The sequence below is a fragment of the Perognathus longimembris genome, chromosome 15 (genome assembly GCF_023159225.1).
Source record: "Perognathus longimembris pacificus isolate PPM17 chromosome 15, ASM2315922v1, whole genome shotgun sequence".
Taxonomy (NCBI): Eukaryota; Metazoa; Chordata; class Mammalia; order Rodentia; family Heteromyidae; genus Perognathus; species Perognathus longimembris.
Window position 1 is genome coordinate 26681011 of NC_063175.1, and position 17063 is coordinate 26698073.

The 17063-nt window shown below is 35.6% G+C and overlaps 1 protein-coding gene across 1 annotated transcript in view; it reads left to right on the forward strand.

The window, feature by feature from the left end:
- Positions 1-1573: 1573 nt before the first annotated feature.
- Positions 1574-17063, forward strand: part of Dsg1 (desmoglein 1) — a 30578-nt gene continuing 15088 nt past the window's right edge. Inside the window, exons 1-5 of the mRNA XM_048363357.1 lie at positions 1574-1670; positions 10127-10162; positions 11422-11553; positions 12730-12885; positions 14751-14895. Of these exons, the coding sequence (XP_048219314.1) occupies positions 1623-1670; positions 10127-10162; positions 11422-11553; positions 12730-12885; positions 14751-14895 (517 nt within the window). The 5' untranslated portion in view covers positions 1574-1622. The remainder of the gene's footprint in view (positions 1671-10126; positions 10163-11421; positions 11554-12729; positions 12886-14750; positions 14896-17063) is intronic.

The window sequence follows — 17063 nt, forward strand, 5'->3', positions numbered from 1 at the left end:
TCTTTCATCTTTGGTACCCAATGAGACTTCTATAATTCACAGTTAGACAATCTTCCTACTAGTGCAGTCATAGAACAAGGCTTACACAATGTTTTATTTGACTGAGAAATCTGGCCTGCTGGTCTTTTTTTACTTTTATTTATTCACATCAACTAGTTCCTATCCTAAATACTTTTATTCATTATAAATAAACATAAGTCAGCTTTCTCCATCCTTCAATACCCTATGATGAATTGAATAATATTTCAAAACTGTCAAATAATGTTTGCCATAGATCTGTAAGTGAAAATGACAGCATTCTGAAGACTGATCCTCAGAGATAGTCTTCCTTTCTGGGATGTTGTTAGCATCCTTGTGAGCATCACCAACAGGACTTCCCGCCCCACCCCCCCGCATCCCCACACACCCACCCAATTTTCTTTTCAAACTTTGGAAGCATTCAACACCTATAGAGATTTCCTGTTGCTCACAGGATTTATATTACACATTTCCAGGGAACAGAAGCTCTCTTCAGAGGATGCTTGTTCAAACATGGCCTCTTGTGGGGCACCATTTATTCAGGAGCACAGGCCTGCAACAACTCTTTCTCTCTGCATGTGTGGGCAGCCATTTCCCTGAGTTCTAATTGGCTGGCTCCTGACTTGGCTGACTGCTTGAGAATCTTCACTGACTTTTCACCTACCTCACGGGAGAGCAGCTTTCTGCCATTGTTCCCATTAACATTCTGTTCCAAAATTCACCAACAAGATTTCAGTTGGTGGTTTTTTGTTTACTTTGAATCTATCTTAGGGAGTCTTTAAAGTTTGTTTCCCTGCTTTTGGAAAGGACAGTCTCTTAAAAGGAGAAAAATGATCAGGGAAAGAAAACATTTATTTAGAAAGAAAATAGATCTTTCCCCGGATTTAAGCTTGTCACTTAAAGGGAATCGTGACTTATACAGAGAACCCAAGATTGCTTTTAAGTATCATAGCTTCGCTTGCTTGAATCAATGTTTTCAGAACATAATACTCACTCTCAATATTAGCAATTTTTTTCTCTTAGAAAGTATCTGAATCTTTCCTAACATCTCACTAAAATGGAAAGCTTGTAATTTTCTGCTGTGACCTCAGGATTTGGCTCTGAACATGGGTCAACCAATTCTCCGAATAATAGGAACCTCTAAATGATATGTGCCTTTTGACCAAGGGGAGAAGCTGGTAAATAAAGCCTAGAATGAGAAACCCCCATTCATTGCACAACCTTCCATGCTTGGGTCACTTGCAGTGCCTGCCACCAGCAACCTTTAGTGAAGGAGTGAATCGTCCTTACTCCATCGAGTTGCTTTTCAGCTGGAAGAGGGTGTGTCCCTAAGCTTTTACCTGGGAGCAATGATGATCTTGTCAAGCATTTCAGTGAGACCAGCCCAAGTTTTTAGGGTGGGGATCTAGACTGGTTATACGTACCTTCAGCCCTTACCCAGAGGAAGGCAGAAACACCTCAAAGCCTGCATGTAAGAACATCTACTGAGAAATTGTTTTAATCAGACACCAGCTGAGTGGGAGAAAGAAAAAAAAAAAAAGAAGAGCAGAGAAGAACAAACAAAACTCCCTGGGTGTTGGATGTAAGGGAATTCAGCAGCTGCAATGGACTGGCAATCTCTCAGGGCAGCAGCAATGCTGTTCGTTTTCCTGGTAAGTAGGCTCTGCTGGAAATTCCTTCCCACTGGTCCTCACCATGAGCGGGTGGGAACTCTGTAATGGTACTTCTACCCTGAACCCGTTAAAAGTTTATGTTAATGACAAGGTGATTTTTATGAACTTGATTTTTAAATAGTGTTTCTCTCTGTAATTGAAGACTCCAGATCATAGTAATGGAGCTGGGTCTACTCAGCCTATCACATCTCTAACCTCCAAGTCATTGCTAAGTCATCCTGAATAAATAAATGTTCAACTCAGGAAATTCATGTCCCTCCTTAGTGGAGCTGTCTGAGCTGTCATTGATGGGTGCTTTGGTAGCAAGTATCATGGTTATGTCCCAGTTTTTAGTCTAAATGTTTTCTTCTCTGTTGGATACCATTGGTGGCAGAATTAGTGCCATGTAAGAGCAGGGTCTACATAAATTAAAATCATAGCTGTGCTTGACTGGCCTCACAAACCCTGAAATCTCCTCTGTTCTCCTTACTACTAATAGCAGAATCCCACACTATCTAATTGTAAAGCACAACAACATTTTTAATCTCAAAAAAATGGCGGTAGGAGAGAATTTATAAATCACATTGCAGGTGGAGTGATGAAGGTGAAGGGACATGGACTTAATCTTTACCAAGAAATAAGTGTTATTTACTATACTTGTACTCACCACTGCAATCACAAGTGACTATGGCAAATATATATACACATATATGTATATTTGATGGTCTTACACTGTAATAAAATGATTTGTCCTTGCCTTCTTACATGTTATTAACTGGTTTCTTTTTAGAGACAGTAAGTAAGAAGTGCAATGCCAATATATTTTAAATCAAGCTACTTTGAGCAATACTTTTAGTCATACTTATTTTTTTTTTACAGCAAGGTTAATGTAATCCAAGAAGGCAGTGCCAGGTAAATCACCCTCCAGTCTTGGCAAGATGTATTTTCTATTTGTTTCTACTTGCTTAAGTTTTGAACTGGAATGCTGGGTTTGTATAATAACAAGTTAGATCTTTGCCTAATGCTATGCTGGCTCAATTGAATTCAGTTTATTAAGAGGAGTTGGAGGGATGGAAATGTAGCTCCATGATAAGGCACTTACTTAGCATGCACGAAACTCTGCATTCAACCCCCAGCATCGAAAGGAAAGATTTATTTGGTTCTTAACCAGTATCATTTAGTTCTAATTGATTATTGATACACCGATAGCTCTAGTACTGAGATGCTCTTCCAAAATTACCCATAACTCACTGAGTTTTTAAGGGACCTTTAGTTCACCTTAGTGTCATTACTTGGGATATGACAAGGATCAAAATGTTTATGTGATATGTCATTTAACCACAGTAATAGTTGTATATTGCCAAATAATTAAATACTTAAAATATCAATATTTTATAAATTTGATTCATTATGGCTTATCAGACAGTTTCAATTGACTGAAGTTTTTAGTGCTTATGCATTAACTTTCTCTGAATCTAAAGAATATGCCTCATTTTAATTTATTATATCACTATCTCTTCTTAGGTACATTCTATAAAGTTTCCTTAAACAGCCACTTCTTAATTACTCATAACTCAATAAATTGTGTCATTTTTATCAAAATTATGTATCCTGATCAAATATTATCTTTGGAGCAATTTCTTGGCATTTTTTCTTTATTTTGGGGATTAGAGAGCTTTTCAATTTGTAGATTTATTTGCTTTGGGAAGTGGGGGAGAATTTGGCTGTATTTTACATTGGAATAAATGATGAGTTTCTCATATGCCTGTGTTAATTACCCCTTTAAATATTTCTCCTAAGATGAACTGAAATGTTGTATTTTCATACTGGCAGCATAACTTATTTTGTAAAACATTTCACTTCCTAAGGCTTGAATGATCATAGTTTATTTCTGCTGCCAAATTTACTTAAAGGTTTGGGTAACTTTCCTTTGGAGTTATCTCATCTGTTTTTTGCTGTAATATATTTTTTCCCTGAAGACAATCACCATATAGTAAATTTTGAATTTCACTTCTTCTAGCCTCACTTGGAATGTTTGCTTTTACCCTGCCTTCCCCCTAAAGAAAAGCAAATACATAAAAATATATTCCTCTGCTCAATGTGAATAAATAAAAACCCATGTTAGAAATATATTTGGACAACTATGAAAAATTTTAAGACTTTTAAACTTGGGACATGCTTAAGGAAAATCCATATAAGAGCTAGGGCAACTACTGTTGACAACCTCTAGCTGGTGACAGTACACTGTGTAGAATGTGTGATAGATGTGAAAGTGAAATGTTTGACCTTGTTGAAATTACTAGGTTGGATCAAAGAGAATAAGGCAGAAGAGCGATTCTTGAAGTGACCAATTGATGTATGACTCTTCTATTATTCAAACAGGTCTCCTGGGTAGAAAATATTCATACTTGATTTTTCTAGTGCAAGCCCAACTTAAGGATAGATTCTTTCTCTTCCTTCTTTCCATCATTTCTCTCTTCCTTTCCTTCTTCCTTCCTTCTTTTCTTTCTTTCCTTCTGTCTTTTCCTTTTATTCTTTCTTTTCCTTTTTTCTTTCCTTCATTCCTTTCTCACTTCCTTCTTTTCTTCTTTCTTGTTTTTCTTTTCCCTTCCATGAAATCAGTATGCAGAGTAGTGAAAAAAGTTGGTATGTACTTTTTTTATTCCTGGACCAAGAACTAACATGCACCAAATAAAAGAAATCTAGGTGGATAGTTGTGACAAAGGAAAGTGCATAGAACTAGTATAATTTCTAGACTTTTAATACTTTCTGAAAATTACAAACAACTTTTCCAGATTCACTTAGCCCATTAACATCTATGTGAATCTGATTATTTTTAAAATAATAACAAGCTTCTGCATGTCCAGCTCAATGAGCAGAGAAAACAGTTGTTTTACGTTGCCACAGGTGACCTGAGTATTTTCAGTTCATTGTACTTCCTGTCCTTTTTCTGTGAAGATAATATTTCATTCTAAAAGAAGCCCTCCTGACATGTTCTTAGTTGAAATTCTTTAGGATAGATTTATCTATCTGAAGAATCTAAGGAATCCAGAAAAGATAACCTCTGGCCCCACATAGAGCATCTAATTTCTGATAACTTCACACCACATTTAACTGTTGAGTATTCTTCAGTCCTAACAAGCATTCCCATGTAGATAAGCAGGAAGCCTGTTTTGCTTAGCATGGCAGTTAAATTTATGAAGTTCCCTCAACTGAGGACATAACCTCCCAGAGTGCTGGGTCATGCCATCTCTGTTGGTTATAACTGGAATACAAATAAATGCCTTTCAAAGGGCTGGGGATATGGCCTAATGGGGAGAGAGCTTGCCTCGTATACATGAGGCCCTGGGTTCGATTCCCCAGCACCACATATACAGAAAACGGCCAGAAGTGGCGCTGTGGCTCAAGTGGCAGAGTGCTAGCCTTGAGCAAAAAGGAAGCCAGGGACAGTGCTCAGGCCCTGAGTCCAAGGCCCAGGACTGGCCAAAAAAGAAAAAAAGAAAACAAATGCCTTTCATGGGCTTGAGTCAAACTGTTTCTAAATTGTCACTGGCAGTTGATCCTTGCTCTTCATGGGTCTATAAGACTAGAGTACAGTCTTTTACATTTATAGTCAAATGAGAAACCATATCTCTACAAATTACCAGATGCCTACTGCTTATGAAACTATGTGATTGGAAGCTGTTTAAAGACAGGTTCTGTGAATACCTTTATAGCCCTTACAATAGCCAGAACCAGCAAAAGATTGCTCATATACAGAGTAGAAGCACCAGAGGGAATTTTCAGGTAGTTTATACTTCTGTTCTCACATGCATTCCCGATTGATATAGAAGATATTAAACATGGAAATCATCATATTTGGTTTTTCCTATCATTTTGTAGTGTTATATTACATTTACTTGACATCATACCTAAAACTTACTGTAATATTTTTAGAGTTAAGGCCCTTTAAAATGACTCAAGGCAGCCTTGAATCTTCATAATACATATTTACATATGAATTTTATAAAGAAACTCATGAATAAACATGAGAATTCAACCCACTGAGTTATAGGCATCCTCAACTGATACTTCTTATCAGAGCACTATAAAAAAACTGAAGTTTTCCAAAGGAAACAAATTATATGTTACCTTTATTGCATGTTCATCCTTAGGACATATGTAACAGTTAACAAGTGTGTCAGACTTTTGTGATTCACAAATTGTGATTAACTCACAATTATTAAGAAGGCAAGAGATTTTCCTAATAAAACTTACTTTTTCAAACAAGTTTTTATTATAAACAAAACATGTGGCATAATGTCACAAAAATTTGATGGAACAAACTACAATAAGGAAATCATTAAAATTAGAATGTAATTTGGCATCCTTTAAAATAAATAAACAAATAGATTTCCTCTGAGAACAGAAATTGGCCTTGGTGAAAACAGCCATTGAGGTCAATTAGTCACTGCTTTCATAGACTCTAACACAAGGGGCATTAGTCTTCAACACAGATGGGGAAACTGAAGTACAGATTGAGTAAGTGACTACCCCACAGCTCATACCCAGTGAGTAAGAAAGCAGAGCACCACTGAGCTATGCTCAGGCAGCTTGATAATCCCCATTTGTCTCTCAGGGAAGCTCCATTACATCTTCTGTACCAAGACTCCAAGCATATGGCTGAATCCAAAGTACTCCATCGTTTTCAGATTAAAAACCTCACCTTTACTCTAGGGACAATGTCTAGGTCACTCATTACAATGTTATTCAATTTTGCTAATCTCCATCCTTCGTTTCTTGCTCCTTCTCTGCCTCCAAGGTCCTTTCTTTGTTACTGCCAGTCTTCCCCCCACCCCACCCCCCAATCACCAAATATCTATTAAGTATCTTCTTGTTCACTGTCTCTGTTTTCAAATAAAAAATCCCTCTTCTCCTCTTCTCAACTTCTGAAAAAAATCACAAATCCTCCCCCACCAATTTCCTGAATTCCAACATCTATCATTTTATCCTTTCATATGTTTATTATTTAAATGTATTCATAAAATAATCAGATTTGTGCCTTCTTCCTCTGCTGCTTATTCCATGCTCTCTTTTATTCAGGCAAAAACATACTCCAGCTAGCTACAAATATCACTGAAATCCTCACGATTTCCTTAGGATTCACTCTGCACATCATTTTTTTCATTTCATTTACACACTATCTGTCTTTCAATTTCCCCTTCCTTTAAGTTCTGCTAAAATGCAGTACATTTTCCTGCCATTTCTAGAGCCAATTCTTTGCTTCTTTCTCATTTCTTACACTTGTTTCCATTTGTACAATTGTTAGAATTTCTCCACTGTCTACCACAAACACAGGCTATTTCTTTGTTGTACCTCTACTTTAAAATTTTCCATAATTTTAACCCTCCTACTTGAACATACATATTTCACATCTACATCTCTTAGCCAAGTGTAGATTGATATTTCAGATTTCTAAGCATCTTTATCTGGTCTTTCTATTTCATCTTCAACTCAAAGTCTTCAGGTCTGCTAAACTCTACTATTTGTGTGTTTCCTTCCAGTCCCAGTTTTTAAAATCATTGTCACTCAAGACTCCTCCTCCTCTTAGCTCCCTTATTCCATCTGTTCTCAAGCCCTAAGGATTCTGTCTGTACAATATCTCCCCCTTGATCTTTCCTTCTGATTCCCATCGCCTCTGCTTCTGCTTAGCTCCTCCTCACCTCTATCCTGACTTGATATACTAGCTGTCAAATGCTGTCAGCCTGTAATTTCTTCCTCTTATCACACCTGCCAGGTGTTGCCCAAGTAATTTTTAACCCCATAATTTTATTATATCTTTCCCATGATAAAAAATACTTCTATATTCTCCCACTGCACACAGAGATTTGAGGTTAGAACTGTAAAGGTACAAGTTATTCTACCCACTTTGCAGATGAGTAAATTAAAGCACTAAGAATTTTAGAAAGTAGATCAAAGGTTATCTAACTCTACCCAGTGATCTTTTTATATTATTATTTTGCCTTTGAAAGTCTAACGTGGACTTTGTTTCTGAGTTTGCTCTATACTTTGAACAAAAGAAAATAAGCTTAGATCAGTCAACCCACTATATTTTAAGCAGACTTGGCAGTTTTTTAATTACCCATCCAATTGAATCTGACACTGTACTGAAACCTATTTGGTCTTCTGCCCAAACTGCCTCCCATGGGAAAGAGAATGACCCATCTTCACAAAGTTGAAAAGACTTCTTAGTCATCTGGCATAGTTATCCAAAACAAACAGCAAGAACTGACACTTCATTACAGAAGGGAAGTACAGTCAGATAACAGAGGCACACACAGTGGGAAAGCTGTGAAGAAATGTCTTTGAAACAGACAAATAAGATATGTCCAAATCCCTACCCCACACCCACAATCAAGAGAGAGGGAAAAGCTGGAAACTTCACAAATAGCAAGGAGAATATGTTTCATTAACATCTCTTCAGGTCCATACTCCAGATGGCTTTAACAACCATATTAGATATACTCTCTGATCATTCTAACCACTTAGAAGTTTTTTATTTCTTTTTCTTTTACTGTTGTTGTTGTTATATATAGATATTGGTGATCACAAGGATGAAGTTATTGGATTAAAATCAGGATTTTCTGAGTTTACAAAGATGTCATGTCAGTTCTTTGTAGCAAGTTTTACTTGATAATTTACTTGAGACACAACATACACAAATTTAGACTGAAATGTTTTGGATAGCCTGGTGTCATAAATCAAAATTCGCACCTCAGTTTCCTCACCTGTAGAGACCATATGTTTTTGTTGTAAAGATCATATGCAAAGATTTCTCTAAATGTGTTGCCTAACATGTGGTTATCATTCAATTGAATGGTAGCAGTGATAATTATGATTAACACTGTATCACAATTTAATAATTTCTTTTCACACTTATTAATAAATATGCTTTTATAATCAGTAATGATGGATTTTTAATATGTCCTTGAAAAGTGAAATTCCATATTTTCTTTAAGGATGAAAGTGAAACCAGCTATGAACATAATTTACTAAATTTAAATTTTACTACTATCAGTATTTTAAATGAAATGTATGAATATTGTATATTAATTATATGAAGTGGGATTGTGAACATCATTTTTATGCTCTGTTATTACAAAAAAAGCTGATTAAAAGTTAAACATCTCTTGTTTGGGGAGACATTAAAACCATCGTTGATGGATGCTGCCTGCAATTTAAAACAATCAGTGCAAACTAGTCCTCAAATCCACACTTCAGTTTTAAATTTACATTTTTACAATAACTTAATTAAGTATATGGAGACATTACACCTTAATTAAGTATATGGAGACGGATATTAAGAAGGGTCTGTGGTTTCTAGGGGAAACTATAAGGTATGAACAATGATAAGATCCAGCGTTTAAGCAAGCACAACTGTGTGGCAAGTACACTTAGGTGGCCAGAGAAATTATATAAAGCAGGAAAAATAGCTAAGGAAATCTCATACTCATGATTTGTCCCCTACACACCTGCATTTCCTCCCCTTGCTTTGGAAGCAGGTGATTGTATCAACTATCTTGGTTTAAGTGCTAACAATAAAACATCAAATATGAACTCACTTTACATACAGCTTTTTTTTTTTTTTTTTTTTTTTGGCCAGTCCTGGGCCTTGGACTCAGGGCCTGAGCACTGTCCCTGGCTTCCTTTTTGCTCAAGGCTAGCACTCTGCCACTTGAGCCACAGCGCCCCTTCTGACCGTTTTCTGTATATGTGGTGCTGGGGAATCGAACCCAGGGCCTCATGTATACGAGGCAAGCTCTCTCGCCACTAGGCCATATCTCCAGCCCTACATACAGCTTTTATTTTACAACCTTCTTTTCATATTTCAAAACAGACAGAAATATCATCATCTTAGCATTTTTAAAAATATTAAAAATCTTACTTGCAGAATTACCTGTGAAAGAGTAAATATTTTGAAGCTTTTGTCTGCTTTATATCCCTTCTTGCCTCAAAGCACTTTTCTCATTTCCATTGGTAGCTTTTCAGGTCCTAAAACCATAGTCTAATGTTTTACTATATTAAATGATTGTTGATTCTTACTGTATCACATCACTATTTCTCCCTCTTTAGCCATAAGATTTACTTAAAAAAAAAAAAAACACACACCTGAGTTTCCAGCACACATCCCTCTGGGACTTATCTTCAAATATCTTTATGGCAATTATCTGCACAAGCTAAGAATGAAATTTTAAATGATTGTTAGTAACAATCATAGAGGAGCGAAACAAAAAAGTAAAAACAAGAAGGGTTCTTAGTATCCTCATCAGCCCATGGGGTACCCCAGAGCCACCTGCTATGCAAAATGATAAAAATCATTCTATTGATTCACAGGACTACTTCTCTTAATGACTAGGTAATGTGAATTTTAATGCATTCAGTTCCAAGATAACTATTGTGATTGTCTATTTTTGTAGGTGGTGGCAGAAGTTAACAGTGAATTTCGAATCCAGGTAAGATCCAACAGATGCAGTTTTTCCACATTTCAAAGAAAAATGATAGGGCACGTTAGTTCATACCTGTAATCCCAGCTCTCACAAGACAGAGGCAGGAAGATGGGGAGTTCAGCCTAGCCTCCATAGCAAGATCCTGTCCTCAAACAAAAAACAAATAAACAAAAAATAAAGAATATGTTGGTATAATAAATGCACAAAACAAATAAATATATCATTTTGAATGGTTCAACATTATTGAAGTACATAATTCATAGAGATAACTAGTAAAATGCCACAGCAACACTAGCACAAACTGGATGGAATACCTGGGTTTAGATTTAGTAAATATGGAATCAAAAAATCTCACATTTGTAACTTTCTACCTATATGGATCATTATTCAGTACATTAATAATTAAAGAATAAATTAGCAAGGAATATATTTCCACCCCAAACCCTGGTTCTACTCTAAATTTTAGCTACCAAATGCATGAAATTTTCTTAGCATTCTAATAGCACAACAAATATTCCCATGACTACTTAGAAAGCAAACGTAGTAACCCACTGTTTTCCATTGCCATTTAATTCTAGTGAGTGTTCTTGTTTTCCTTTAATGTTAGTGATATCTTTTATATATATATATATTTTTTGATTGTTGAGTGAAAAATTTTATTTTTTTTCAAATTTTATTATCAAACTGATGTACAGAGAGGTTACAGTTTCATACATTAGGCATTGGATACATTTCTTGTACTGTTTGTTACATTGTTCCTCATATCCCCCTCCCTCCTCCCCCTTTCGCTTTTCCCCCATGAGGTGTTCAGTTCACTTACACCAAACAGTTTTGCAAGTATTGCTTTTGTAGTTGTTTGTCTTTTTTTACCCTGTGTCTCTCGATTTTGGTATTCACTTTCAATTTCCTAGTTCTAATACCAGTATACACGGTTTCCAATATACTCAGATAAAATTACAGAGATAGTGTAGGTACAACCCGGGAAGGTGATACAAGAACATCATCAATAATAGAAGCTACAGATACCCATGGGACGTTGAAAGTGGTTACAACTGTGATATAACAATCGTTTCCATAACATGGAGTTCATTTCACTTAGCATCTAGTGGCAAGAGTGCTTGCCTCTTTTTTATATTTTTAGAACAATAAAATGTTCAAGTAAAATATTTGTAACTTTATAATCACCCCTCTCCTTCAAAATTTTCAGTGTAGTATGATTTTTTTTTATGTTAACACATACTATTTCTTTAACTTATTCATTCAAGGTAAGAGATTATAACACTAAAAATGGCACCATCAAGTGGCACTCCATCCGAAGGCAAAAACGTGAGTGGATCAAGTTTGCTGCAGCCTGTCGTGAAGGCGAAGACAACTCTAAGAGAAACCCAATCGCCAAAGTAAGAACCCAAAGCACACAACTGAAAATCAAATGAGGAGGATTAAGTCTGAAAGGGCATGTCTTCCCCATATGCTGTAAACCTATCTTATTGAGAAGTTGTGAGACAGAGCAAAACTGTAATTATTCAGATTATGAAAACTGAAGTTCATAACAGGGTAAATTAAGAAAGTTAGATACTCAGATAAACAGTTAAATGTTGATTCATATCACTGACAGAGTAAATATACATAAACATATATCACTACAGTCTAAATAAGATTCAGAGAATGGATTTAGCTTTCTATACACTTCAAGAAACTACTTCATTATGCATGCTTTATAATCTATTAGAAACCAACTTCTATTTTTGTTTATGACTTTCACAATGTGCCCTTTTTATTTATTTATTTAATTTCCCTTATCTTTCCTCTCTACAAAACACACAGACATACACACACAGACACACAGACACACACACACATCCCACAAAGATTCACACTTATGCATAAATACAAATACAGACACACACTGACAAACACATACCCATTCATACAGGTACACATAGAGACTTCCTAGTAAGTTTTGCTTTATTGTCAGTCTTATATCAAAGAAACCGTTTTAATTTCTATCAGCATTTAAGTGGCCTTACTTTCTTGTGAAACTTTCTATTTTCAGAATAGCATTTTATTTCAAATAACTTTTGTTACCTATACAAGTTCATATAAAGCTGCTTCTAATAGTTTACATTTTTTAAGTTTTTAAATCTAAAGATCAAAGTTCTATAACAACCATATTACTAAACTCTTAAAAAGACAGGGAGTGCCCTACTTTAAACCCAGTGCTAGCATGGAGACAAAACATAATACAAGATCGAATTACACATGTTGTGAGTGATGCAGGGTTAAGTAAGAAAGGTAATAACACATTTATTGGGGTGATATTTTACTTTTTATTATTTAGTAGAAATACAAATGGGATCTGTGCTATTGAATTGTCGTTTACCATTAAATTAGTGCTTCCATGACTATGGAAACAAAAACTGTTATAGTTATCTAGGAAAATAATTCTGTTTTCAACTTTTCACAAATAATGGCAAGGATAGGACATCCAACACTTCTCAAGGAAAATACTTATCACATATCAAACCGAGCTCTTTATACCCTCTCAGTAATATTCCACTATGTTCTTCCTGCAGATTCACTCCGATTGTGCTGCAAACCAGCCAGTCACCTACCGCATCTCTGGAGTGGGAATCGATCAGCCACCTTATGGAATCTTCATCATTAATCAAAAAACTGGTGAAATCAATATAACATCCATAGTTGACCGGGAAGTCACTCCTTTCTTCATTGTAAGTGGGTGCCATGTGCATATATGTCCAGGACTAAATTATTCTTAGAAAATCTTAAACTAGGATCATGTTCAATTTGAATTCAAGAGCCTCAGCATTAGGCATTTGGTAGATTTTTTTGTAATGCACAAATATCCCAATACAGAGAAAATTATGAGAACAAGATATGTTTCACTTCGCTCTGGGCAAATCATCCAGCTTCTAGTTGTCTCCGCCATTGTACACTAGGCTAAGTTAGGGGATAGAGGGGAAAAAATTACTTAATTTTACTTCATTAGAAAAAAATCCACTGCGAATGTGGACTCTTTTTAACTCCAAGAACATAAAGATCCTGGAGCTAACAAAAGATTCTTTTCTAAATGGACATGCTTCAGTATAGATTTCCACTGCTCCTGCTGGAGCTCCCACAAGGCTTAAGCATCCTCTCTCTTCAAACCCTGAACCTCACTTCACTTCCAGCTGCCTGACTGAAGAACAACTCTATCCAAAAGACAGGGGAAATTTATCCCAACTGAACTCTTTCTCTTCCAACTCAGAAATATTTCTCTATTAAGTCCAACATTGGATCCATTTTGTACCTTTTCCCACAGCTTATCTAAAGATGCTTTTATTGTCTTGTATTTACCTATTACTTCAAGAATTTCCAGTAGCAGCTGTATTTTTCATTTCTCTTTGCTCCGTTGGCTACTTTCATTTTTATCTATCACTGTGGGCAATATTAATTTTAATCCATTTTTAGTAAAATTTTGATGATCATTCCCCCCCCAAACACCTAAATAGTAACCTACACATGGTGCTGTCATTCTTGTCCATTTGTAGTTCAAAGATTGCATCAATTCTTTAACCTTCAATTCCAAATCCACACTCTTGCACAGCAAGTCTATGTATTATTGACTTTTCTTGAAGCTCTCTTTCTCTCTGTCTCCCCCTCCCCCATGGTGTGTGTGTGCGTGTGTGTTTGTGTGTGTGTGTGTATATGTATGTGCATGTGTGTGCATGCACCAGTATTGGAACTTGAGCTCAGGGCCCTGTGCTGTTTGTCATATGGCTTTTTTTTTTTACTCAAGACACTCATCAACCACTCTGAGCCAGTCCTATCCTCTACTTTGGACATTTTTCACTGGTTCACTGGAGAGAAGACTCTTGATTTGTTTGCCTGGGCTGGCTTTAATGGTGATCCTCAGATCTCAGCCTACTGAGTAGCAATGATTGCAAGTGCAAGCCACTAGCAATGGGCTCAATATATTTTTATATACAATACACATGTGTGAAATAGTGTACATTATGTATAGAGTATCCAACTTATGTGAAAGAGTTCACAGTACATCTATATACACTTCAAATGATGATGATGATGATGATGATGATGATAAATAAACACCCACAGATCCACTGCCTAAATTAAGAATGCTACATGCCTTGAAGTTTCTATCTGATTTTTTTTTACTTCATTTTTCTCATAACCTCACTTCCTAATTTCAAACACAGCATCTATATCACTGTTTCTTACCTCATCAAATCGCTTTTCTTGCAACATTGCCAATTCCTGGCTTTGTCTCTTGAAATTCACTTTTAATATTATCTCTACCATTACATTTTCCTACAAATTCATTATTTCTTTCCTCTCATATTTTAGTAAGCTGCCTTCTTTAAATGGTATTTTGTGCTCATGTCTGCCTTATCTTACCGAACATATACATATATATGCACATAAATGTGCTTACAGCTTGTATTTATAGTCTCATAAAAATAATAATCCTGTTTCTTATTTCTCTTGATTTCTCACAAGGCCTAACATAATACTCCCCTAAAATTAAGAACTTGATAATTATGTGTTTCACTATATAATTCATCTTCTTTCCTAGATCTACTGCCGTGCTCTGAATGCACAGGGCCAAGACTTAGAAAGACCTCTGGAGCTGAGAGTGAAAGTAATGGACATAAATGACAACCCTCCAGTTTTCTCCATGGATACATTTGTAGGACAAATTGAAGAAAACTCTAATGCAAGTAAGTAATTTTTAAGTAAACAAAAATCTGTTGGTTTCCAGGTCAATCTTAACAGCCAGAAATTGCAAGCTAATCTGTGTCAAGGTAAATATTGCAAATATTAGAAATAAGCTCCAGAAAAGCATCCACAACAGAGACTTTCCCTCAAATAGGGAAGTTCCAGGGTATCCTCCAAAGTGAGAAGAACTTACTCAGGCGACCTTTTAATGAGAACCTGAATGAAGATACACCAAGAACATTCTGCTCAGTGGTAGAGGTGGCATGGAGATGAGTATTTATTCTTCATGTCAGGCCCTGTCGGGCAAAACAAACCACTCCTGATGTATGATGTTTTTCCAAGGTACTTTTTATTGAAATTTAATACTTATACTCTTTTTTTGTCTAGGCATACTAGATGGGCCCTTTGATACTAGATTCACTCCAGCCAGCTTTTTTTTTTTTTTTTTTTTTTTTGCTCTGATTATTTGTAAGATAGAGTCTCACTTTTTGGTTGGGCTGACTTGAACTATAATCCACCTATTTATACTTCCAGTGTTAGCTGGGCTGACAAGTGCACACCACCACATCTAGCTTTTAGTGTCTTTTGAACACGTTTTATTTGCTTCAAATTGTGATCCTCCCTACCTCAGTTTCCTGCACAGCTTGGATGACAGCTTATCACCAAAATTCCAAGAGATGATATGATATTTTTACCTTTTTATGGGTTCTATTGTACAATCCAATACCTATGAATAATGCATAATATTCAAATTGGTAACCATTTCCCTCTCTTCAACCATTAATCACTTCTATGGGTTATGAATTTTTTACTCATTTTTTTCTATTCATTTTGAACTGCATCACAAATTGTTTGAACTAATAGTTACCCTACTGTGTTAATGAAGAACCAGAAGTAATTCCTCCACTATGTGTTTTAGATGTTCTCATTGACCTTCTTGAAGGTCATTATGTTTAGCTAAATAGCCAGATACTCAACCACAAATACCACATATTCTGACTCACTCATGGAAACTTATAAATCAACCTTGTAGAATAATTAAAGGGAAAAGTGGTCAGTGGAGTCTGGAAAGAGCAAAGGGGAAGGGTAACAGATAAAAAAAAAAGACTATTTCAAAGTCAAGCATCAAAACCCATTTTACATGTTCTGTCTTGAGTTCAAAAGGCATTTAAACAAAATATATGATTACTCTTTTGAAGCCAAACCTTCAATTTACCACAGAAGGTCTAAACTATTAAGTAATATAATTTCTTATTACCCACAAAACTCTCACAGTGTATTCTTGTTCATTAATCTAATTCTTGATATTTTTTAAATGGTTATAAAAATTCTCATTGTAAAAACTCACACAATATAGACAGGAAGAAGGGAATGAAAACCATCTTTGTTCTTCCTTGTTCCCTTCATCAGATATAAACTTTTTTGCCAATTACTAGACATATAAGCTTATAGCTACATAAGGATAAGCAAACCTTTTAGGACAACCAGAATTGCTTGTATACTAATGCAATAATTTTAGTTCATTATATTTTCAATATATTTACCTATCTGAACATGTATACTCCCCCAATTTAAGAAAGTTACAATGCATTATATGAATGGGCCATAATCAATTGACATTAAGATTTTCTTAAATTATACTAAAAGGAACAGAGTTGGAGAGAGAGAAAAATAAAAAGAGAAGAGAGGAGAGAGGAGAGGGATGGATGGCTGTGGAGGCGAGGGGGATGGATGCCTTTTGCATTGGTAGAAACATATGTTTGAAAAAATTGAGGAGAAAAAAATTGTAGTTTGGGAATGAATATTGACAGCTTTTCCTGCTCTCCAGTGCCCTTCATTAGAACTACTGATAAATTTTCTGAAAACATCACAATCTACGTGTCTAAAGACAGTAATATTCATTAAAAGTGAATTATTCAGTAGGAACTTTATATAATTTTCTCTCATGAGCTGTGTACTTTTCACAGGAACTTAGTGGGGATGGTTTTACTATCATTCTCATTTATAAATGTGGAAAATGAGGACAAGATCATATACCGAGGAAGTGTTTAAGCAAGGCAAAAGTTTAGTTTTACTCTCCTTTGATTTTACTGTAAGCATCCTAAGAAGAAACAAATTATATTTGAATAAAAAACAGAACACCAAAAATACATTTCGTTTGTTCTTCAAT